Here is a 23,458-nt window from a genome sequence, read left to right as displayed (position 1 = left end):
CTCAGACGTGGGCAACTAATTCCACCCACATGGAACCACTGAGGAATAGTCTTGAATTGGACCTAGTTTTTATGACTGGACAAATATGTAATACGAAAACCACTTCACCTCTAGTGACAAGGGCATTCTCATGTATAGAAAAAAAGGAACATTTCGTTGCTGTCAATAAAGTAATTTGCAGGCTGGTGCCCTCCTTTCCTTTAAATCAAGTGGTCACCAGTCGCCACGGGAAGGCGTCATTTCCCCAATTTAGACCGATAAGCGTCATAAGCCTATTCATCTGAATGACAACGGTAAACATAGCTTGGAAGAGTCGTTTGTTTGGGTTACTTTGGCTTCCAAATTGGCCTCAAGAGTGTTGTCTTTCTTTACATAATATCATGATTGTGCCAGGCAAATGTAAAGCTACGTTACGTTATAAAGTTCTGTACGTGTTTGGATAACTTACGTTGACGCAAACAAATTGGACCACACTGTTGTCAATCTTTGGGTCATTAGTGTATTTTTGCTATCCTTAAATTCGTGCACGAAGTTGAAAAAAAGCCTTTACACAATGTAAAATTACACACAGCCTTGATACAGCATTGTGTCCTTGTTCACGTGTGTAGCATTTGACCTTTAACTTCCGCTCTACCAAACTACAGGAAGGAAATGGGACGCTTGCGCGTATTTGAATGGACGGGCTAACGGGGAGTTTGTAGACGGCTGCTGTGATTGGTCAAATTACTGGAGTTACTGCAGATTGCACTAGACTGTCCTCCAACGTGTTGTATCACTGATCATGGCGAGCTGGTGTGTACGTGCTGTAAGACAGAGCTACACTATTGTAGCATCTCCTTCACTCGTCAGGTAAGAATAATTCTCAAATGAAAATTTACTCACGTGCTTTCTCGTGTAATGTATCTTGTTACGTTAAAAATCTGTTGTCAGTGTGGTTCTGCTCGTAATGATAGCGACAGCCTGAGCCGAGTCACATGCAGATAACGTTAGAAGCTAACTAACGTTGGGTAGTCAAAGTTCCCTTCCGTTTTGCTACGGTTAATATGAATGTTATGTCTAATCTTATGTCATATGGTAGTCATGTGTTTTAACCATACGTTCACTGGTTTCGTAATTTACATACTGACTGCAATGGTCCAGTAGTTCATAGAATAATGTTACACAAATTCAGCTTGCTAGCATGCTAGCATCCCTTAAAATCACCTAGGATTTTAAAGTAGCGTCAACTATGATGGCAATTTTGCTGAGACCTAACGTTATTCAGTTGAGTTTACTTTAGCTTGCCATTTATACTCTTTGTATTAGTATTAACCTCTCATTTGAACATGTTGCAGTCGAACCAGATTCAATGTTAAAGCCAGTCATGACGTTACGACGTTCGCTATCAGTTAGCATGTTACTTAATAATCACCTATGAAAATCAGGTAGGCTGTGGAAAGTGCTGGTCATGTGATCTTTACGACCTCGATTCCTTATTGGTGGGTAATGTTACCGTGAAGTTTTCAATGTTCGAGTAGTGTCTGCCATTCATAGGGTTCTGGTTGCTGTCAAGGTTAAATTGCTAGTGAGCTTTGTTCCCTTCAACCAAGGGCTGGGACAGCACGAAATGCGGCGTAACACTATGGGTGACCAGTCGCTTCCTAATCATCACTTCTCGAGTAAATCTTTACTCATATTTGCTGATGTCGAATTGATGTAGACTTCAGTGTTGTTGTTGGTATTGTTGTATGACCTCTCGAGACCTAAACGTGTTCTGACTGTATTTCATACTACATTGGTATTTCATATTGACAATGACATATGTTCGCTGTTCCCTTTCCCATCCCCATAACCTGTGTTCTGTCATAGGGCGTCTCCAAGGCTACTATGCACAGCAGCCCACCAGAAAAGTCCGGGCTCTGGCTCAGAGGAAGAGAGTGGAGCACAGAAGCCTGAGCTGAGTCCTGCTGAAAAGGCTCTGACCGAGGAGAAGGTACAACTGGAGGAGCAAGTCAAAGAACTCACAGTGAGTGGGAACTTCATAAAGTCCACATAGAAAGCTGTTTTTCTTCAGTATCCAATATTCCAGAATTCAATATTCTGTATCCCGAGTTCCCAACCCGGCTTTTCCTGTTGTGGAAAGGTTGGGATACAGAATATTTGTGTGCAAGTGTCCATTGAATCCATGTGGCATTTAGCGGCACTCATTGTTTGTTTCACACAACATTTGTCATGTTTCCTGTTACTTCTGTCCATTTGTAATAGTCACAGGCCAACCACTGCTAAAATAGTGGTAATTTAAGTTACTGATGATGAGTTGCATAGTAGTTTATGGTATAAGGTATTACAGAAACAATCAAGGGCCCTGATATTTATCACTGAACTGAGATTTTTCGTAATCTTTCTTGAATTCAGTGCTTCAGTATTTAGTCATGTTAGACGTGGTAAGGGTAATGTGGTATTGGTCAGTTTGTTTTGTACTGCTCTGCCACGGCACTTCCAGAAATATTCAGTACACGAATAATAGTTGAAGTGTGATAATATGTCAGCTGAGCTCTAAAAACGTACACATTTTTCTACACTTTTTGGTCAGGACAAATACAAGCGGGCACTGGCAGACACAGAGAACCTTAGACATAGGAGTCAGAAGATGGTGGACGATGCAAAGCTGTACGGTGAGTATTTACAGTGAGGAAAGCGGAAGGGCTTAAGTCCCTGGCCAAGTCACTGTACCTTGCTCTGTTGATTTTCTACATCTCCTAAACCATTTTTTAGTTTATATGCATGGATACTTTTAATACAACATAGAGATAAAATACTCACCTTTTGTAGCTGCAGAAACTCAAGCTAGGTAGAATTTTTTTTTTCCGTACCAACAGTACTTGGTGACCTTGATAAACAGATATATATGATATATCGCTAATATGAATGACAACGTCCATACATAAACTATAATGATAACATAAATAACAATATCATTGGGGATCACTTTGAGTCATTTTGAGAACCATAATAAGCTGATGGCCAATCAGAATCCAGCAAATTGTAGACATTATTCATCAGCACGAGGAGAGACTTTCCTTATCATCAGCGTGGACGCTTTTATCGTAGTTATCGTTGTGGTGATTATTTCTGGTGTGACGGCCCTTTACTGGTTTGCATCCCTGCATAGACTTTGAAAGTGTGCCAGGGGTGGTATTAAAAAAAAAATTTGTCTCCTCCAGGCATCCAGGGCTTCTGTAAAGATCTTCTAGAGGTGGCAGACATCTTGGAGAAGGCAACAGAGTGTGTGCCTAAGGAGGAGGTCACATCACAGAACCCTCACTTGAAGAACCTGTACGATGGGCTGGTCATGACCGAGGTCCAGATGCAGAAGGTCTTCACCAAACACGGCTTGGTCAAGCTCAACCCTGACGGCCAGAAGTTCGACCCCTACGAGCACGAAGCTCTCTTCCAAGCACCTGTCGCGGGCAAGGAGCCAGGCACTGTTGCGGCGGTCACCAAAGTTGGTTACAAGCTGCATGGACGCACCCTCCGACCTGCTTTGGTGGGCGTGGTCAAGGCTCCCTAGGCCCTGGGGCATTGGTGCCGTGGCAACGTCCTGTTACCTGGGCAACATCTGTTCTGATCTGTTTGGGCTCTTGAAGGTGGGCATTATATGAGAGCCCATTAAATGGTGCCTGAAAGAGAGTTGGAAAAAACACTTAAAACACAGGATCAAACTGACAGCAAATCTCTGGACCCTCACCTAGAGTTAATGTTAAAAAATAGGGAGGGAGGGAACAAGCACCTACAGCACATTTCTCCTGCAGTCATCTGTCAGTACAGTCAGTATGCATTTGTTTTCGTCCAGTTTTCCAATAAGCTATGCTTATGTTAATCATAAAAAAACGCCATAATGTTATCAATCCTATACGTGGTGTATCATTGAAGTCCATAGGTAGGAGAACATCCTGGTCAAACAGAATGGAGCTGTGATGAAGCTAATAATACAGCAACAGAAACATTGAAATCTTACCAATTACAGCAGATCAGTGTACCACGTACAGTGGTTTTAGTCTTTTACAGATGTATGGCAATTTGTCATAGGGTTCAGCTGTATCATATGTGCATTATGGCCATAGTCTTGACATGAAGTTAATTTTAGGTCCTGTTCTTACTGTCTCCAGAGTTTTGTTCAGAATTGCTCTTTACCTTTTCAGATGGAAATGGAGGAAGATTCCATTGTCCCAGAGTGCACTGGGTTTATTCACATTGGCAGGCGGCATGTCATCATAGTATTTTACAAAGGATGTTTAAAGTTTAATGAAACCTTTACATAATAAATAATAAAACTCCTTGAAGGAGAGAGGTGGTCATAGTTTTTGGACAGCATCGCTCAAGACCCACGGTTTGTCCTTACTCAAAGTTGTCCTTACTCGCCAAGTCTCATGGCAATCTCTTGCTGATAATGCAGATGTGAATCCAAAAGCTAATTTCTGGAGTACATGCTAATAACAGTGTTTTTTTCCCAGTCCAGGCAGTTATTTCACGAAGTAAGATTACAAAGTTTGATGAATAACCCCAGGGCTCCCTTGTAAAAGAGATTTGAATATCTCAATGGGACATCACCTGGTAAAATAAAGGATAAATAAAAAAACAGCCCTCAGGAAATCCCATAATAATTATTTTGTTTTTCTGGACTTATAACACAGTTATATTGCCTAGGTGAGTTAGAAATGACATGGGGAAATTATCCCTAGTTTCTTAGGACTTAAGATTGATCTCAGAAAGGCATTATGTACCATTAGGTAAATAAACTTCCCTAACAAGTGATGACCGTTAACAGTTTAACTAGTGTGACATCAATGATCTTGTTTGAAAATGAGTCAAGGTCACAGACCTTATTCAACTAGAAAAATTGAGCACTGTGGTTCTACTGTAAAAGTTACAAAGCCATTCTGTCAGCTTAAGTCCTAAGGGAAGATTTTTGTAAACCATCAGAAAGATACTAACAGCTAGCCAACCTAAAATTTAATTCTCTGAAACCTATTATTTTATTATTTTTGCCATTTTAATACTGGGAAATGCACAACCAGTGGTGTCTTCAACAAAGATGTTTTTTTTCAGGTTCTGTTCAAATCACTGGCATCCAACAACATACAGTAAATCTCATTGCTTGTGAACTTCAAAAATGTATCTATATTTCACACTTATGAAATAAACATATTTAATTATGTTTTAAATATCACATCATAAATATAGCCACATCTGGAAACATTCCAAGAGACCTAAATGGCAAATTTCCCTTCCTGTAAAATCTCAAACATTGGGCTGGCAGCACAAACACCCATTACCTTATTGACATAATTCAAAGTTCTGTAATGATTACAGTATGTTTCATGTAATATCTTCCTTTTTGAAGGTCTACACCTGACCATGACAAGGGACTGTGTCTTCTGTTCCATGACTGGACTGTATAAATAAATGTGTATGCACATGTGATGAAAGTTGAAAAGTCTACTGAAATAAAATGTCAATACAGAAATATAAAAACTTCTTTCCTGGCAATACTTTGGCACATGGAACATGTACATTGGCTATAGCAGTTCTATACAATTTGAATTACCTAAGGATAAATAACAGACACCCTTACATGGTGTAAAAATTATAATAACTGCAAAGGATGCAAGGACAGTCAGACAGCAACATCAGAATAAAGTATGTGCACTTTAATACAAAACAAGAGGTTGACGCAAACAAATTGCAATGTGCAATCACAAAATGCAGGGCAGAGAACCAGCCCACATAATGGCCTCAACCACTAAACCTGCCTACCACTGCTGAGCGTACTACAGGTACATAAAAACAACTCAACTGCATGCTAGGACAACATACAGATAAAAAGCAACTTTGTAAAAGCGAACATCGCTCTCAGTTTTTTTTTCCTTACAAAAAGTTATAAAAACTGTTCTTGAAATAAAATACTTTACATTTCACAGGTCATTGTTTTGAATATCCCATTTCTTTTTCAAATATTTCAGTTTCAAAACATTATTTACATTCACTCAGATACTTCACAATACGTCCCACTGAAATAAAATGTACAATTGTATACCCAATGTAAAAGACAAAAAGGATTGTAGAATAGAGGAAATTTTGCTTATAATTATTTGCTTGTCCTATTTCTGTATCTGGCCTTGTAACTGCTGTAAAAAAAAGACCTGGTAAATGCCTACGAAACAAAGATAGGATATGTTTGGTTTGAAGCATTTTCAAAGCAACTTTGATCATGTTTAGCTACTCTAGATTCCAACATACTAAACGTAAGATCAGCTCTGAAAAGTTTGGCATGATATTGAGAACACACAACTACAGACATTTTGAACTGGATAATGGTTACCGAGGTCTCCACACAAAGTCTTGATTAATAAAGGTACCTGATTTGGACACAGTTTCCCACTCTACAGAGATGTGACCATATTAAATCTGGAAGCACCGAGTCGATAGCAGTAATGTGACTTCCTGCTTGACAATATGTTGTCTTTTTAATGAATAAGAGTTTCATTTTTGTCAGGAGTAATCAGACTGGTCAGGGTTCCTCCAGTGCATGTGGTTAAGATATAGGAGCCAGCACACCAGCAAAGAATAAATGAAGACTATTTTTTTTCTTTCAGAAAGACTCCATCACAATCATGACATGGCTGACACGAAGGGAAGAGGGCGAGACAAGTAGTGTGTCCAGCAATATTACTTATGGAAGTGATGAGAGGACGACAGCTTAAAACCATTCCCCCGCACCCCAAAATCTCGTTTGTATTCATCTGTGTCCCTGGCATGCCATCGCTAGTCAATTTGCTATTTACATTTAAATGGGGTCGAGTCAGCCACACCAAACAAGGCATACAAAGAGCGCCTGACAGCAGAAGGCTGTAAAGGAGAAAAAAGCAAGTGACTAGATTTCTCTCTCTTTAAATTGTCGATACAATGAACAACATCCCTTCCTTTGATCTTGGAACAACACTTGAGAAAGACAAAAAAAAAAGCTGGCGTTATCTGAGAAAGAATGTTTTGATAACAGTGCGACAAGGAGTAGGAGGCAGAAAGGGCTTGTGTTCTCCTTTTTGGAGAGAGATGGGAGGACCCCCCCCCCCTCCCCTAAACAGGACCTTGATTTAGATTTCAGGTTAATGCTTTGGCTGTACCTCCTCACCAACAAAAGCTACAAAGCTCTGACTGTGATCTTAGGTGTCAAGGATATTCTTTTTCTTCTTTGAAGACTGTCAGCACAGGAAATAGGCCATATTTTAATACTTTTCAGGCATAAAATCTGCCTGACACAAAGTGGAATGCAGAAACATTCTTCATCCATCTTATCTGCCCCATTTCAATCTCCTTCACTTTTCTCTGTTTTATAAATGTTTTTACTCGGTTTTGTCATTCTTTTAGTAGTGCTTCATATTCTCTATGTGGGCCACAATGTTTGAAGAGTCCCTAACATAGCAGTAGTCCATATTCCATACACAGATACACACAATTATGCACACTGGGACAAAAATATGTTTCATCTAAATGATGCCTCCATTGGAAATAGCAAAAATATATTAGCAAAGGGGTAAAGGTTTCTTTTTTACAAGGCTTTCAGGAAGGACATGCATACTTATTCTCACTAGTTTCCATTGCAACACTGTTTTCATTTTGTACACACAAACCACATACACTGATTGATGAAACCACATATCTAAGCACCTCTGCACCATAACCTAACGTGATCTGGACTATACATCTAGTCTTTAATTTCTAGCAAAGACTCCCATGTTGCTCACAGTACTCGTCACAGTGGCGGGACCTATTATTTCTCTTCTGGACAGTTCCCCCTAGACAAAGATATTATCAATGCATCCATAACAGTGATTTTACAATGTTAATAAAGCCAGCTAGACCAAGCACACACCCGACCGACAACAGTTCACGCAAGGAATATAAAACAAAAAAACTACATTGAGCATCAGCAGGAAAGAGTAAACATGCTCATGTCTTTTTTTTTCTTTTTCACGAGAAATTGCAACACAGCACTTAAACCATATGCGCCTCCAACACACCAGTAAAAAGAACATGTTCAGCCCAACACATCCAACACGATGGGCAAGGAAAACTCAAACATCGCAGCTCCACTCACTTCAGAGTCAATGGACAAGCTGTGAGATTGGAAGAGCAAAGAAAGAAACATGCACACTGTGGCAAACGAAAAGAACCTTGTGCTTCTTTGAAGCCTCAAGAGGCAACGCAGGCATCAGCATAGCTGTCGATTTGATCAGAACTATGATGGAGACCTGAGAGGGAGATGAACAAAGTTGTTGTGTTTTTTGTTGTTGTTTGTTTTGTTTTCCACAACACAAAGCAATTGATATTCAATGGTGGAGACAAAATGGCACCTTTTAGCAGTGCAGCCTGACAAGGTTAGCTGCCATATCTTGTGGTTCTCCAGGACATCATCTTTTAATGAGAATGACCTCCCCCCTTACTTCACCAACAGAATGAGGCAAAAAGTGCTTCCACATCCAAATGCTTATAAACCTTAATTAGTATGTGAGATTCCTTGGCAAAACGAATGTAGAAGGGAATTCTGTATAGAAATATAGCCTAACCTTTTTTTTTATCTCTTTGTAAAGTCTCACTCTGTTGTATAGTATAAAATATATAGGCATTTTTGTTCCTTTCAGGTTGAGGACTGGAACGGATTTCTTTCTTTCTTTTTTCTAAAAAACATGGAATATTGTTTCTGTTTCTTGACTGTACATCAGTAAATACATGGACATCTGAATAAGGACTGCATGTAGTGTCCAGCAATTTGGCCCCATTTCAAACATAATGAGACATGAGAAAATGTGGGGAAAAAAGAAAAACACCTGTCCATTTTCCAGGCTGTTAGGATGCATCCCGGGATATCCAGCCACTTTCCGTAAGGAAGCTCAGAATGCGCTTTTTTAGCACTTTGTCCAGGTAGCTGGGCAGGCGGCTCTTGGAAGGGATCCCCTGCCTCTTCTGCAGGTGGTCCTTGATGATTATAGTCTTGACAGTTAGGTAGCGCCCTGGGGTGAGGTTGAGCGAGTTGCAGAGCACCTTCTCGCGGTCAGACAGCAATTCGAAGCCTGTCAGGTTCTCGATGGCCGAGAACTCGCCGTCCTTGCCCTCCTCCTTGATGCCGCCCGCTCCGGGGCACGTGCCGCCTCCTCCTCCCCCACCTCCGCCTCCACCTCCGCCTCCCCCGCCCCCTCCCTGGCCACCTCCTCCTCCGCCACTGCTACCGCGCTTGGCCACGCTCTTGTTCTCCTTGCGCTTCTCGCGCTTGTGCCGGGCGGCCTCGTACTCGGCCGACTCGTCAAGGCGCGTGATGCCATTGCGGCGGTAGCGCTGCAGCTCGCGCACCTTGGCGCGCAGCACACGCTCCTTGTGCAGGTTCTCGAAGAACTCCTCGAACTCGCGGTGCGCCATCAGCTGGCAGAGCGGGCGAAGCTTTACCCGCTGCTCCTTCTCCTCCTTGGTGATCTTCCGCTTGGGCGCTACAGCCGCCGATGGAACCACCGTGCCCGTGGAAGCACCCCCGGCTCCCAAGGGAGCGGCCCCCAGTCCGCCTACCACCCCCACTACTCCTCCTCCTCCTGCTCCGCCACCAGCCACTGTCCCTGTGCCACCCCCCCCGACCCCGACGCCTGCTAACCCCGAGACGGGGCGCCCGTCCCGCTCCTTGTCCCGCTTGTCCCGGCCCAGGAAGGAGGGCACCAGGTTGTAGTCGCGGGCGATGTTCTTGCGGCGCTGGCGCTCTCGGAGCCGACGCACGTACATGTCCACGTGTGCCCGCTTCATCTCAATCTCCACGTCCTCGTCGTCGTAGTTGACCGACAGGCCGCTGATCAGCTTCTCCGCCTCCTGGTCGTACTCGATCTCATAGTCGTCCCGCAGCGGCATGTAGCCCAGCTGCTGCTGCTCAGCAACAGAGATGTCCAGCGGGGGCAGTGGGGTGGTTAGGCTTGGGGACAGCGGACCGCCACTTGGGCAGGTGTGGTCAGTCACGCGGTTGGGGATGTTGTCAGGTATGCAAGCCTTCCCGAGGTTGCCATGAATGTACATGGTAACATAGTGGTCCATGGCCTCCTGAGGGGTCCTGCCTGGGGCAGTCATATCCTCCTGTAAAACATTTGATTTTCAAATGAATACAACTATGAGAGGTCGAACGCATTCTTGAGATTACACTGTTGCTTGAAGACAAAAAACAAAGCCGTCTGTTATTCCTAGTAATTCATTCATAGTAGTTTCTCGCAATTCATGCAACATCATGTTAAAGTAGAGCTGCACAATCACTGATATCATAACTGGTTTTAACACTATAGGAATTAGCTCATTTTTCGCCAGATAAGTAATTTTACTATCTTTCAAACTATCCGCCAAACTACAAATAGCTTCCGTCTGCCTATTCCAAAAGAAATAGTCAAAAAGTAGGCCTAAGTTTCTTCGAGGGAACTCCTGCATTATCATTCGATGTTACGAGAACTTAACGTAGAGTAGGATACCGATAATTGACCCAACGTTCGCTGCATTTTGACAGCTTTCGTTAATGTTATTGCAACCACCAATACAAGTCGAACAAACAGTACTGTTGCTTCGCCATTTCAGAAAATTCACAGCTCTGATAATTTAATAATTTTTAAATGAGAGAAATATGCATTTTACCCAGTTTCCAAAGCCATACTGCTCGATCGCATCGAGTAGCGACTGCTCTTCCCTGCTCGTCCATCCTCCCTCCGCTTCGGGACCCCACAGGGTAAAGTGCCCGCCATCTACTAACTGGTAGCCGTGCCATCGGCGGTGATTACCAATTTCGGCGCCTGCAGAGAAACAGTCCGGACAAAGTTCTATATCCTGGCAATCGGTACAGCGAAGCCGCAGATTTGTAACGTCTGCTAGGCAGTTCACGCAATACTTCTTCCCCAGGTCGGCCATGTTGCTGGCTTCTGCTTGTTGTTGGAAGCAGCAGTGCCTCGCAGGGAGGGCATGCGTACTAGAGTGTCTCCGGTCAGCTAGTGCTGCGTCTCATTAATATTAATCAAAACAGCGCGAACGTCTCTGATAGGCCAATTCACCCAGTTTCCAGGACAACTCTAAAACATAATGGTTTCACTGAAGAATCCTACGTCCTGACTTGTCATTTAAGGTAGGATAGTCGGTTCTTTAGCTAACATAAACATTTTAATGACACATTGAGTTATACTTTAACATTTTGCTTTTTACTTTGTAGCCTATCAAGTGTTTTAAATTGGGTTTTTATATTTCAATGTTTCTCTAGGTTGTTTCAAGGTTCGCCTTAACATGGAGGAGGAAGTGGCTGAGACTGTAGCAATAGGTGAAACCGACGTAGATTTAAATAAGTACGACAATGCTCAGTCTAATACTGCGGAAGCTTCAGAGGAAAACTCTGGAGTAGAAAAAGCACTCAACCCAAATGAGAATGCCACACCCTCTGATCAAGTTGAGAAAGAACATACAGACACAGACCAAGACCTAAGTCAGATCACAGGAGAGGAGGGCCCATTAAGCCATACTGCAGAAGACTCCACAACAAAGGCTTTTGAAGTTCAGGAAGAAAGGGAAGAAGAAAGCATGGGAGAGGGAGACATAAATGCTGGCTTACCAACTAGTGAAGCATTTGAAGAGGGGGAGGGTCCTGAAATGGAGCCCCTCATCGGTGAACCACTTACGCGTGAAGGAAGCATTAAAGGAGAATATGATGATATCACTGAGAACGACAATGGGCCTCCAAGAATAGATCCAGGGACACCAGAGGGAGAAAGAAGCAGCTCTGACTCTGAGAGCCCTGAGCAGGTTGAGGAGGAGGAGGCAGAGGTTGAAGAAGACACTTGCATTGATTACATGGAAGTCCTGACAGAGCTTCAGAATGAGAAGGAAAAGTTGAACCAGCACAATACCCAGATGCAGTATAAACTCATGGAGTACTTTCGACGGAAGACCGGCGACGAGGCCAAGCCTGAACGGGAGAGAGACAAGGCTGTGTCAGACCAAGAACAGCGCTACCAGAAGTACATCGACATCATGGAGGGCCTGAAGAACCAGCAACGTCGTGACTCAGAGCTCCACCAGCAGCAGGCTGAGGAACTGCGTCAGCAGGTGCAGGCAAAGCTGGGGCAGACGGACCACGAGTGGCACGCCTTCATGGAGCAGAAGCGTGCCGTGGCCGTGGCTGTACTGAGCCGGCGCCTGGGCAAGCAGGCAGCGCAGGCCGAGGTGGAGCAGATTCAAGTGGCCGAACAGCGTCGTGAAAGCGAGCTGGTGGCCGTGCGCCTGGAGAACATCAAGCTCAAGAATAAGACAGGCAAGCTTGAGGCGGAGCTGCGCTCCAAGGAGGAGCTGGCCGAAGGCCTGCACCTGATCGACTTCGAGCAGCTGAAGATCGAGAACCAGACGTACAACGAGAAGATCGAGGAGCGTAACGAGGAGCTGCTTAAGCTCCGCAAGAAGATCACCAGCACCGTGCAGGTGCTCACGCACGTCAAGGAGAAGCTGCAGTTCGTGCAGGTGGAGAACCAGGCCAGGCGCGTGCAGTTGGCCGACGTGGAGGCCCTGGTGGCTCGGAAGAGGGACGCACTCACACGGACCAAGCAGGCTCGTGACGGCCTGCGCATGGACAACCTACGGCTACGCCAGCGCTGCGGTCTCCTGGGGAACCAAATTCTGCTGCGCGACTTTGAGGAGAAGGTGGACACCTCAGAGGCCCTGGAGCAGAGGCTGGAGATGCTAAAGAGGCGGCATGCTGAGCTCATCCTCAAGTGTGCTGGAGTCAAAAAGAAACTGGAGCAAACAAAACTGGCAGAGCACTGACACCTACTGGCTCCAACACAAACTGCAGACAATTATAACATGCTAAACACTTCTCTGAGCTTATGGAATGTGATGAATATATTGAATATGTTTCCTCTCTTTACTTGGGTTGTTACCGTTTGTACAATTGAATTGATATTGATGATATTTTAATATCTTGAGTATTGCAGTACTGTATTTTTGTGACAGTATGACACATCAGGGTGTGTGAATAAAATGAAGCATTTTTTTTCATGGCTATATTTATAAAATATGAAAAAATGAAATCAGGGAAAGGAGTGTCCCTCAGACCACTACAGTAGTATTTTATTTCATGAATTTTCTGTTGTCAACTCAACACTGAGCATAACTGGGGGCTTTGAACTACCAGAATGCCCTACATGCACTATGCCCTACATGCACTATTGCATATTGCATATTACATAATACTATTTTGTCCTCAAGAGTTCCTGTTAAAGGGTTCATTTTGTGAAACGGGTTTTAATCAAAAGTAAATGTCTTTTCAATTTATCTACAGCATTAAAGACATGATCACCCTCCAAAAAATCACATTTGCCCACCTCAGACATACATTTTTTTCCACATTGAAATATAATAAATGTGACAGAGTGCTACATTTCATGATAAAATGGCTCAATAAGTGTCAAGTTATTGACTTAACATACATGCCTTCAATTAGAAATATATTTGCTTAGCAATCGTAGTGTTAAAACTGTAATGGAAAAACAGTTATTACTGTCTATTTTGCGTGACAGGGTGGTTGAATTAAGCTTGACGGATCCCATCATTGTAATGAAAAAACAACAAATAAACAATGTAAAAGAATGTTAGAATTTTTCTCCTTAGTTTCTTGGGTGCTCTACAGGCAGACATTATTATTTTACAGACAAAACAAGTTAATGTATCAAAACAAGTACAGACAAAAAAATGTATGTGACGGGGTGGTCACCAAGTCAAACCAAGGGACGCAATAAAAAAAATCAAATATTTACCAAATAACATGATTTTATTCTGCATAAATATGTCTAATGTCATAAGGAAAATATATTTAATTCGTAAAATAACAAAAGTTTAATAAGAATATAACATGTATGTGGTGATATAGGGATATTTTAGATGTAAATGTCATGTCGGTCAACCCGGACACATGAAAATCACCAATAATAATGGCATACAGTAATTTATAACAAAACCATCTTTTTGGACAAATTTGCAAATATGATATCCAACCTCCATTCTTCTTAATATAATTATTTTGGGTCAATGCATCTCTTCCTTCTTGGTTTCAAATCTGTAAAAAAAAAGAATGCATAACACATTAGAAAATACATTTATGTGGATGTATTTATTGTCATTTTATGTGATTTTCAAAATATTCCAAATACAATGGCACAATGTTCCTTGAAACTGAAGGAGAGTGCCATGCTTCAGGAGGCAGCAGAGCTGCACAAGTGTGAGCAAACCTGACCGTCCTCATGTAGAGATGGAAGCTGGTGGTAGACCAGGTAGACTTCAATAGGCGAGAGGAGGAGCTTGTGCTGGATCACATGCTAGGAGCAACCATGAGTGAGTGCAGTGAGGGGAAAAGGAGCCTTAATTATTAAAGTAGTTGAAGTAGTTATCTGTAGAAATAATGAGGCCTATACTAAGAGTGATAATTATGCCTACCAGATATTTAATCTTCATGATAAGTGCAAAGAGTTCAGTGCAAAGGGTTCCAGTTGTCGTCTCTGTTTATTTGAGCTGTATTATGTTTGTCAACTTTTGTTCATCTTCCTTTCCCATCCCAATCCCATATTCTACCAGTGTCTGGACAACAAGGAGCTTTATTTTCTGGTGCTATTGGACTAGGTGCGCTGATCTTCTGGAATTAGATCGAAGGCCTGCGAAAACTCCGAAATTTCAATGAATTCCTTCAATGCACTGGACATATCAACACTCAATAAAGTGTAATAGTTTTACAATACTGTATAGCCTTCAGTCTCTGTGTCTGCCTTTAGTCCTACTGTATGTCTTTTCTGTTTTTGCTGCTACTGCTACTGCTCTCTGGGCTGCCTTATGCAACCATGCTGCCATCTAGTGGCCAAGACCATGTAGTCTCCTTTGGTGTGCTGTCTATACTATGTCTTTCACACACAGACATTCACATAATTAATAATTATATATCAATGCAGTTAATAGGGAGCGTTTGTGTCTGGCATTGCATTAATGTCTTTTTCCTCCCTGCAGGGAAGTGGGTTTCAGGATAATGTCTGAGTCGTTGCACTGGGTAAAGTCTCCAATGGTAAAGTGGGTTCACCTCCTGGTCTACGGAGCCCGCTCTTGGATGGACAGTAAGACATGAGGTGGCAAAACAGAGACCCACGAGCTATACACAAACAGTGATACTGTAACATAGACTGCTGTTTCTTATAAAGAATTTATTGTGAGAGAGTTGAAACAGTTGGAAAATGAAATGAAAACATAATATGCTTTCTATAAAGGGTAATGTACAGTGCATAAGTATTCACAGCGCTTCACTTTTTCCACATTTTGTTACGTTTCAGACTTGGATGAAAATGGATTCAATTATTTATTTTTTCTCATCAATACACACAATACTCGAAGGTCTCACAGTTGATGGTGTATGTCAGAGTGAAAACCAAGCCACAAGGTCGAGAGAATTGTCCATAGACCTGCGAGACAGGGTTGTGAAGACACAGATCTGGAGAAGGGTAAGAAAAAATATTTTTCCATTGATTATTTAAAAAGGGTATGAATAATTTGTATGTAAATGAGTGATATTCAGAGACGAATCACAAATCTGCAAAGGGCATGAGATGAATTTTTGTTTGGTGCCGTTCCAATGGAAAAATATAAAGATATAGCCTGAAGAAAACAAGAAAGTTTCCAGTCACTGATGATATGGGGTTGCATGTCTGATAAAGGACCAGGGGAGATGTCATTATTTCTACAGCAAATGCACAATTTGGACACATTTGTCATTCCATTAATCAAAAGAAGTTTTGGCGATGAGGAAGTCATTTTCCAGGATGATGCTTTATCTTGCCATAAAACAAACGTTAAAACCTTTCTTCAGTAAAGATGTGAAGTCAATAGCATTGCCCCAAACAGTCTGGATCTCAATTGCATTGAAAATGTATGCTGCAAACTGAAGAAAAGGTTATCGACCCCAAAACACATAAGAAGGCCCATGAGTGACTTCTCTGAGAGCTCACCTTCCACCCCCACAATCCTGCAATATTATGGCTCTCATGATATCTAAACATAACTGTCATTTAATTTGAACATAGAGCTGAAGCATCCAATATATTTTGTGGTGAATATTTTTTACACTCTCACAGAATAAGAAACCTTAAGAAATAATAATAATAGAATAAGAAACCCAGACTGCGGCCCCCTGAGTTAGCCTGTGCTGATTCCAGCTTCTTAAACTTGATACTGTCATCTTACCTTGCTCCTTTTTCACAGTAAACTGCCTATCTTTGGTGTGGACAATACAAGGCATTTAATTACATAATATTGGGCTTTGAGTGACACTGATTGACATTTTTGGTAATTTAATCAAACAACTTTAATAATTGGGAAAATATTGATCGACTATGTAAATAATCGTTTGTTGCGGACCTAATAGATGCTATGATAAATTAGCATGCTGTGAAAGAAGAAAATGCATTAGATGTTGTTTTAGGGTTTACAAACAAATATTTCCACTATCTATTATGTGAGGGGCTTCTTGCTACTAGACCGCCGCTCAGTCCTGTACTTCCTCTCCACAAAAATAAATCACAGTTGTCAATTTGTCTCCATCTCCTACCACTCCATCCCCTATAAGCAACTTTTGTATAAGCTTGAATATACATGCCTGTGTTTGTGTGCCTGTGTGCAATCGTGTGTATGCCTGTGTGTGTGTGTGTGTGTGTGTGAGAGAGAGAGAGAGAGAGGGAGTGTGTGTGCATGCCTGTGTGTGAGTGTGTGTTTATGTGTGTGTGTGTTTGCGTGTGGATGTACAGTATGCGTGCATGTGTGTGTGGGCGGGTGTGTTTATACGTGTGTGTGTGTGAGAGAGAGAGAAAGAGAGAGAGAGAGAGAGAGAGAGAAAGAGTAGCTGTAGCTCCTCTCCTCATCATCCTCTACCCTTCTCTCAACACCACCATTTATAGGCCAATGGGTGTACATCCACTAAATGTACACATTAATGTTCTATAACGTGTTTGAACGTTATCTTTAACATCTCTAACGTAACATTAGAACATTAAAAAACTTTATCTTAACGTTAATTTCTAGCTGCGTTGTAGCCTATTATGTCACTATTCATTGGCCTGTTATGTGCTAGTTTTTGGCAATCGTACATGATTGCTCACAGAGTAGGCCTAGGCTACTTATCATGCATAAATTACTCAGGACGTTTTTGACTGAACCGGTTCCGTTCAGAACTCTTTGAACCTTGGTGTTAGCCTATCTAGTGAACCAGCCCACATTTTCACCAGTTTTGAACTGAACCAAGGATGGGTCATCAACAATGGGTGTTGCATGCAAAACAAAAGTTAATGAGATGCATAAATGGGAGAATAATATGAACAGTTGTCTGGTAAAAATGGCAGAAATTAGCTGTTTAAAATGCTATAACTTCTGCAGTGTAGTGCTAGTTGACTAGTTTTGTGTAGGCCTATCATTCCTTACTATGATGGGGGGGGGGTAGGGGGTGGGCAGGTCAGCTATATAACATAGAATTGTATGACCCAGACCAAAATGACCACCAGCAGGCTTCATTGTTCTCTGCACGTGCGTTGTCTGTTGACTGCTTGATCTCGAGCATGTCGGGTGATGAAAATTCGGCAAATATAGTTCATTTTATAACTAAATATCACCTTTTAACTGAAAAAATCAACAAAATACCAGATGCAGACATGTTATTATTTTCCAAAAAGCAATTAAAAAAAATAGGCCATGATGACTTTTGGGGATTGCCTCATAGGGCCGGTTCAAGAAGTGGGGGGCAGAGGGGCTGGGGGGCAGTCAAAGGGGGGTGGCGGGCCTGAGTCGGCCCGTGGGCCTCAGTTTGGTGACCCATGTCCTAAACCATCCCCTACTCTTGGAACTTTCGTATATGTAAATGAGTGTGTGCATGTGTGTTTGCTTTTGTGTATACGTGTGCTTCTCTGTCTGTCTGTGTGTGTGTGTGTGTGCACATGCAGTGTGCATTTGTGTGTGTGCATGTGTACTGTGTATGCGTGTGTCTTTATGTGTGTGTGTGTGTGTGTGTGTGTGTGTATGTGCGTGCTTGTGCGTTTATGTGTGTGCGTGCTGTGTGTGTGTGTGTTTATGTGTGTGTGCATGTGTAAAGGAGGCGAACTGAGCTAGCATGCTAGTTGCACGTGTAAATCCTCACACCCCTAACCTTAAGAACGCTTCTAACCACTGAATTGGAAGCCTGGGCTTTTAGCTCAGTGGTTAGAGTGTTCGACTCCCATGCCGGTGTGTGTTGAGGTGGTGGGTTCGAGGGCCGTGAGCGGACGATTTACGACCTCGGTTACACATGTGTGTGTATGCATGCCAGTGTGTGCATGTGTGTGCATGTATCTTTATAACTGAGTGTGTGCCTGTGTGCGTGCATGCATGGTTTATATTATGTTTGTGTTTGTGTGTGTGTTTGCAAGCATGCGTCCGTGCATGTGTGTATGTTTGTGTGTGTGTGTGCGCTGCTTGTAGAAATGTGATAAGTACCGGCAACCCTTCGCTCAATTCCACCAAAGACTCAAAAGTTGATCGATGGCATGCACAGATCAACTGTACTTTTGAATAGATATTTCTACCATGTTTCAGGTGAACTTGCAACCTGCATGAATATAATTATGTGATATTTTGCAGTGGGTAGGCTACAATTAATTTAAATCCGTAAATTCACAAGTTTATGACTTGGGGGGTGACGACAGGAATGGCCTCATCTAGCCACCCCTTAACATTTTCTGGGGGCACAATATCAGTCCCCGCAGCAAGGGCTTATGGAGAATGGTGTGTGAAACTTCCGGATGTAGTAGGCCCCCTCCCCCCTCTCTTAGAGCAAAAGATTTTCGCGCTCAAGATTGTGTTGTGTTCGACCGTTACTACTGATGAAGACAGCTAGCTGGCAAAGCTGCTGTATTAATCAACAATGCTACATAAATGTGTCAAAATAATAATATTCTTGTCAACGACATTGGTATTTACCGGTCTGGCTTACAGGTATGATAAAGTTGGTAACTTCATTCAATAGTTTACGTAGTGTATAATGTTAGTTGACTATATCATAACGTTAAGTTAGTTACCTTAATAGCTCTATTACATTCATGTTACCTTGGCTAGTGCTAGTTATGACAATTCTGTTTAGCTGCTATGTAGCTAAGGTTAACGGTAAGTTAGTCAATGCAGTCAGCCTTGTTGACTTGGTTAGTCTAACTGTACATAACACAGTATTCGCAAATGTCAATGTCCGCTCCGCAGTAAAGTTGTTGCTTCGAAGTAGCAAAGGTCATGACTAATCAAATCTGTTGCTCAGAACTTGAAAAAGGGGGATAGATTCTAATCTAGGCGAACGTCCAGAAAGCATAACACATCAATACCGTCATCATGTATCGTAAAAGGACCGATTTCCACGCCTTTCGTTCGAAAAATGTATATTTGATTGACAAACCCTACATTTTAAAAATCTGATTTGGCTCTTACAGGGAGCTTTTAGTGCCTACAATATCCGATTTTGTTAACCGTGCTCAGAGTTTGGTGACCTCCGTGAAGCTGGCCCCCCATGTTACTCAAAAATGATTAAAAACACGGCTATTCGTTTGTGCTACGTTTGTGCCGGTTTGTGCCATACAAATTATCGTTTGTGCTGTTAAGGGTTTTAAGTAGCAATTAAACTTTACATTTTTCTGGCCAGTGACGTCACTCAGCCCCCCATACTTGTCCAAATTTCCCCAAAATAGTCTCAATCGTTTGTGCTACGTTTGTGCTCATTTGTGCCGTTAAAAGTAACATTTGTGCTACTATGTTTTTTAAGATATTCCACGTTATTTGTTACACGTGTGACGTCACTCAGCCCCCCATCAATGTCGAAATCTTTCCAAAATGGTCTCAATCGTTTGTGCTAGGTTTGTGCTGATTTGTGCCGTTAAAATAAACATTTGTGCTACTATGTTTTCTAAGTTATTATGGTTTATTTTTTACTCGCGTGAGGTCACCAGTCCCCCATCAATGTCCAAAACTCACCAAAATGGTCTCAATCGTTTGTGCTATGTTTGTTCTGATTTGTGTCGTTAAAAATAACATTTGTGCAGCTATGTTTTTTAAGTTAACACGCTTTGTTACATGTGTGACGTCATTCAGCCCATCATCAGTGTCCAAATCTCCTCAAAATAGCCGCTGATTTGTGCCATTTAAATAAACGTTTGTAGGGTAGGCTACTATGTAAATTGTCCAGCGGCCTTGTCCAGCAATTGTAGCCTAGCTCATCACCCAGCCCCTCCATCAATGTCCAAACCTAGGCCTATAGCCTACCCAATCGTTTGTGCTGATTGCGCCGACATTTCTCCTATGTTTATTACACGTGATGCCCAGCCCATCAATGTGTTTTCTGTAACTATATTTTTACATTAGCCTACCAAGTTCTATCTGCTATGCGCATGACATCAGTCTCACACACACTGGCCAAATCGTCCCAAACTGTAGCCTACCAAATGTTTCTCCTGATCTGAGCAGAAAACACAAGTGCAAGGAAGCTGTTTCTTAGGTTTATAGCTAAAGAGTAGCCTAATAATTTAGTCAACTTTATAAAGTGCTAAAAAGGCTACAAATGTACCTTTAGTTTTAGTATAGCCTACTGTCGTATGACTTTAATGTTTAAACATTATTTTGACAAACATACCAATTTAGCCTACCTTCTTGTCCATCTAAAATAACTCCTAGCTTTGCTGCCTCCTTCCTTTGCTGTTTGCAAAGTTTCATATATCCACGGTGGCCTTGGAGACTTGGGTCAGCAACAAAGCCTAAGTGCTGCTTGTGTGCACAATCCACTGTAATTCTGATGCATACAATTATTGAAGAATACATTTGTTTATCTTAGAGAATATAGGCTACAGTGCAGTGATGAGTTATGGTAGGCCAACTTGGAGTGAATATACACACACACGCACTGCATAGTACACACACGTTTCTTTAAATGGCACAAATCAACACGCACGTAGCCAAAGCCATCACAACTATTTTGAGGAGATTTGGACACTGATAAGGGGCTGGATGACGTCACACCTGTAACAAAGCGTGATAACTTTAAAAACATAGCTACACAAATGTTATTTTTAACGGCACAAATCAGCACAAACATAGCACAAACGATTGAGACAATTTTGGTGAGTTTTGGACATTGACGAGGGGCTGGTGATGTCACGCGAGTAATAAATAAACCATAATAACATAGTAGCACAAATGTTTATTTTAACGGCACAAATCAGCACAAACCTAGCACAAACGATTGAGACTATTTTGGAAAGATTTCGACATTGATGGGGGGCTGAGTGACGTCACACGTGTAACAAATAACGTGGAATATCTTAAAAAACATAGTAGCACAAATGTTACTTTTAACGGCACAAATGAGCACAAACGTAGCACAAACGATTGAGACTATTTTGGGGAAATTTGGACAAGTATGGGGGGCTGAGTGACGTCACTGGCCAGAAAAATGTAAAGTTTAATTACTTAAAACCCTTAACAGCACAAACGATAATTTTTACGGCACAAACCGGCACAAACGAATATCAGTGTTTTTAATCATTTTTGAGTAACATGGGGGGCCAGCTTCACACAGGTAGTTTGGTGCTGTGTGTTTGGTGCCTATTTCTCCCCACTCACTCAGCCCGTCAAGGAGCAATTAAGGGACATTACAATGTAGAAAGCGAATTAGCCTGAAAAAGGGTGGTAGTACAGCGAAACATATGTGGTATCATGGTATCGTTTTTTATGTAGATTAAGGGCCTGTTTACACGTATCTAGATATTTGAATAAACGCATACTTTGGTATGCGTTTGGCCCTTTCGTTTACACGTAAACAGAGATTTATCTCCCTCAAACGCATACTTTTACAAACGCACTCTAAAGTGAAGATTTCTTAAAACGATGACGCGTTCAATTGTGTCGTGGGTCAATTTGATTTAATATGTGCAGCAAAGATTCTAGAGCGGAGCTTTTGACGTGCAGTGCCTGCCTGAACATTTACATTTCACACAAACTGTAGCCTACACACCACAGTGATATGCGATTATTTTTAATATTTCGCATACTATTTCGTGCTCACCTCACACAGGTTCACACAGCAACTGTCTGTTGACTTCTGAGTTGTTATATTGTTAATTATAGAGTTGTTTAGTTGTTTACTTCATGTAGCTAAGTAAGTATCGTCTTGTGACGCTAACATAGCCTAGGCTAGGCCTACTCAATGGATTATAACATGTTGGATTAAATCATCTTCATTTCCAAACCTAGAGGATGTACATGTATGTAGAAGATAAGGTAGGCTATGTTTGTTATTCTGGCCCGCTGTGGCATGATTAATTACCGTATCTGAGTAGTTATGCTATGGTGAGTTTTAAATGGGTTTGCTATTCTGGTTAGTTTTGGCATGACGTGCGAGTTTTAGCGTTATTAGCACATTGAAACGTGTTGTGATGTTGGCTCTGCATGCTGCCAACACTGTCATTCCCCCGACCTTCTCAGTTAAAAGGCCCTGTGTGTGCGTGCAGACTAGCTGGATCATTGTCCATTAACACAAGCCTAGCAACTCATGGATACTCAATATCCTACCACACTTACATCACGGCAGTGTTATTACATGTCTTTATTAAAATGCAGATATATTCTCATGAATTAGCCTAGGCCTATTATTGGATGTAATTAAGATCGCAGGATGTGTGGGCGTACGGTATACACGCACGGCATTCTAAATCGCCTGTTTACATTGTGGATAGCTAAATAAATGTAGCCTAATGTTTTTAACCAGTCATGGGTGTCTTTTGGGTGTAAAACCAATGAGAGTGGCATTCGTCATTCCAGCAAGCAGTGCAACATAACAGCTCATCAGTGTTTTCATTACTGATTTGGTGTGGCGTTGATATAAAGCAGGCGCCAACCTATTTTCATCCAAGAGCTGCTTTGACAAAATGAACATGGGCGAGAGCTAATGTTTATAGGCTATTAGTAGGCTAGCATGTAATCCGTGCCCTCTTGAACTTTCCTCACTTTATACTGTACTAAGAGAAAGTAGCCTAGTTCTACCTCGTCGGTCCACATGTAGGCTATGAGTTGCTTTATGAGTCGCTTTTTGCCATAATTTCCCTTCGGTTTAATCAGCCTAAAACGCATAGCCTTCTGTACATTTTAAATTTACCTAAGTTTATTCTCGGATATGCAATTGAACTTTGACTGGGATAGTGCAATCTGTTGGCCTGGCGTGTTACAGACGCAGAGTTGTGTAAAGTGAACAGTGAGATGTTGGTAGGCCTTTGCACATTTTAATCGTTCCTTGCCACGATATAACATAACTGACAACTCATCTCCATCTCATATTGTGTATTGT

General features: G+C 41.9%; 3 protein-coding genes across 4 annotated transcripts; 2 read left to right on the top strand and 1 right to left on the bottom strand.

Moving 5' to 3' along the window:
* The first annotated feature begins 739 nt into the window (after nucleotides 1-739).
* On the top strand, nucleotides 740-4,327 carry grpel1 (GrpE-like 1, mitochondrial). Of its 2 annotated transcripts, XR_012987659.1 has the most exons (5): nucleotides 740-849; nucleotides 1,849-2,005; nucleotides 2,573-2,654; nucleotides 3,204-3,626; nucleotides 4,182-4,327. XR_012987659.1 is itself a non-coding variant. In XM_076289192.1 (4 exons), the coding sequence occupies exons 1-4, from the start codon at nucleotides 782-784 to the stop codon at nucleotides 3,548-3,550; spliced, it is 654 nt and encodes a 217-aa protein (XP_076145307.1). In that variant the 5' UTR covers nucleotides 741-781; the 3' UTR covers nucleotides 3,551-4,327. The 2 variants fall into 2 exon arrangements, 1 of the variants encoding a protein (XP_076145307.1); XM_076289192.1 differs by having other exon boundaries at nucleotides 741-849; nucleotides 3,204-4,327.
* A 1,342-nt stretch (nucleotides 4,328-5,669) lies between these two features.
* tada2b (transcriptional adaptor 2B) lies at nucleotides 5,670-10,989 on the bottom strand. The gene is made up of 2 exons (XM_076289191.1): nucleotides 10,690-10,989; nucleotides 5,670-10,146 (listed from the first exon to the last, which is right to left on the bottom strand). Exons 1-2 carry the CDS (start codon nucleotides 10,957-10,959, stop codon nucleotides 8,887-8,889), a joined length of 1,530 nt encoding a protein of 509 aa, XP_076145306.1. The 5' UTR covers nucleotides 10,960-10,989; the 3' UTR covers nucleotides 5,670-8,886.
* A 124-nt stretch (nucleotides 10,990-11,113) lies between these two features.
* cfap184 (cilia and flagella associated protein 184) lies at nucleotides 11,114-13,113 on the top strand. The gene is made up of 2 exons (XM_076289752.1): nucleotides 11,114-11,170; nucleotides 11,303-13,113. The coding sequence occupies exon 2, from the start codon at nucleotides 11,326-11,328 to the stop codon at nucleotides 12,850-12,852; it is 1,527 nt and encodes a 508-aa protein (XP_076145867.1). The 5' UTR covers nucleotides 11,114-11,170; nucleotides 11,303-11,325; the 3' UTR covers nucleotides 12,853-13,113.
* The last annotated feature ends 10,345 nt before the right edge of the window (nucleotides 13,114-23,458 follow it).

Source organism: Alosa pseudoharengus, unplaced genomic scaffold (assembly GCF_046254945.1).
Source record: "Alosa pseudoharengus isolate Yale_2024_CS ecotype anadromous, Long Island Sound unplaced genomic scaffold, YU_APseudo_1.1 YU_APseudo_1.1_scf_17, whole genome shotgun sequence".
In the NCBI taxonomy this organism is placed as follows: domain Eukaryota; kingdom Metazoa; phylum Chordata; class Actinopteri; order Clupeiformes; family Clupeidae; genus Alosa; species Alosa pseudoharengus.
The sequence above is the reverse complement of the archived record's forward strand: the minus strand, read 5'-3'. Positions and strand labels throughout refer to the sequence as shown.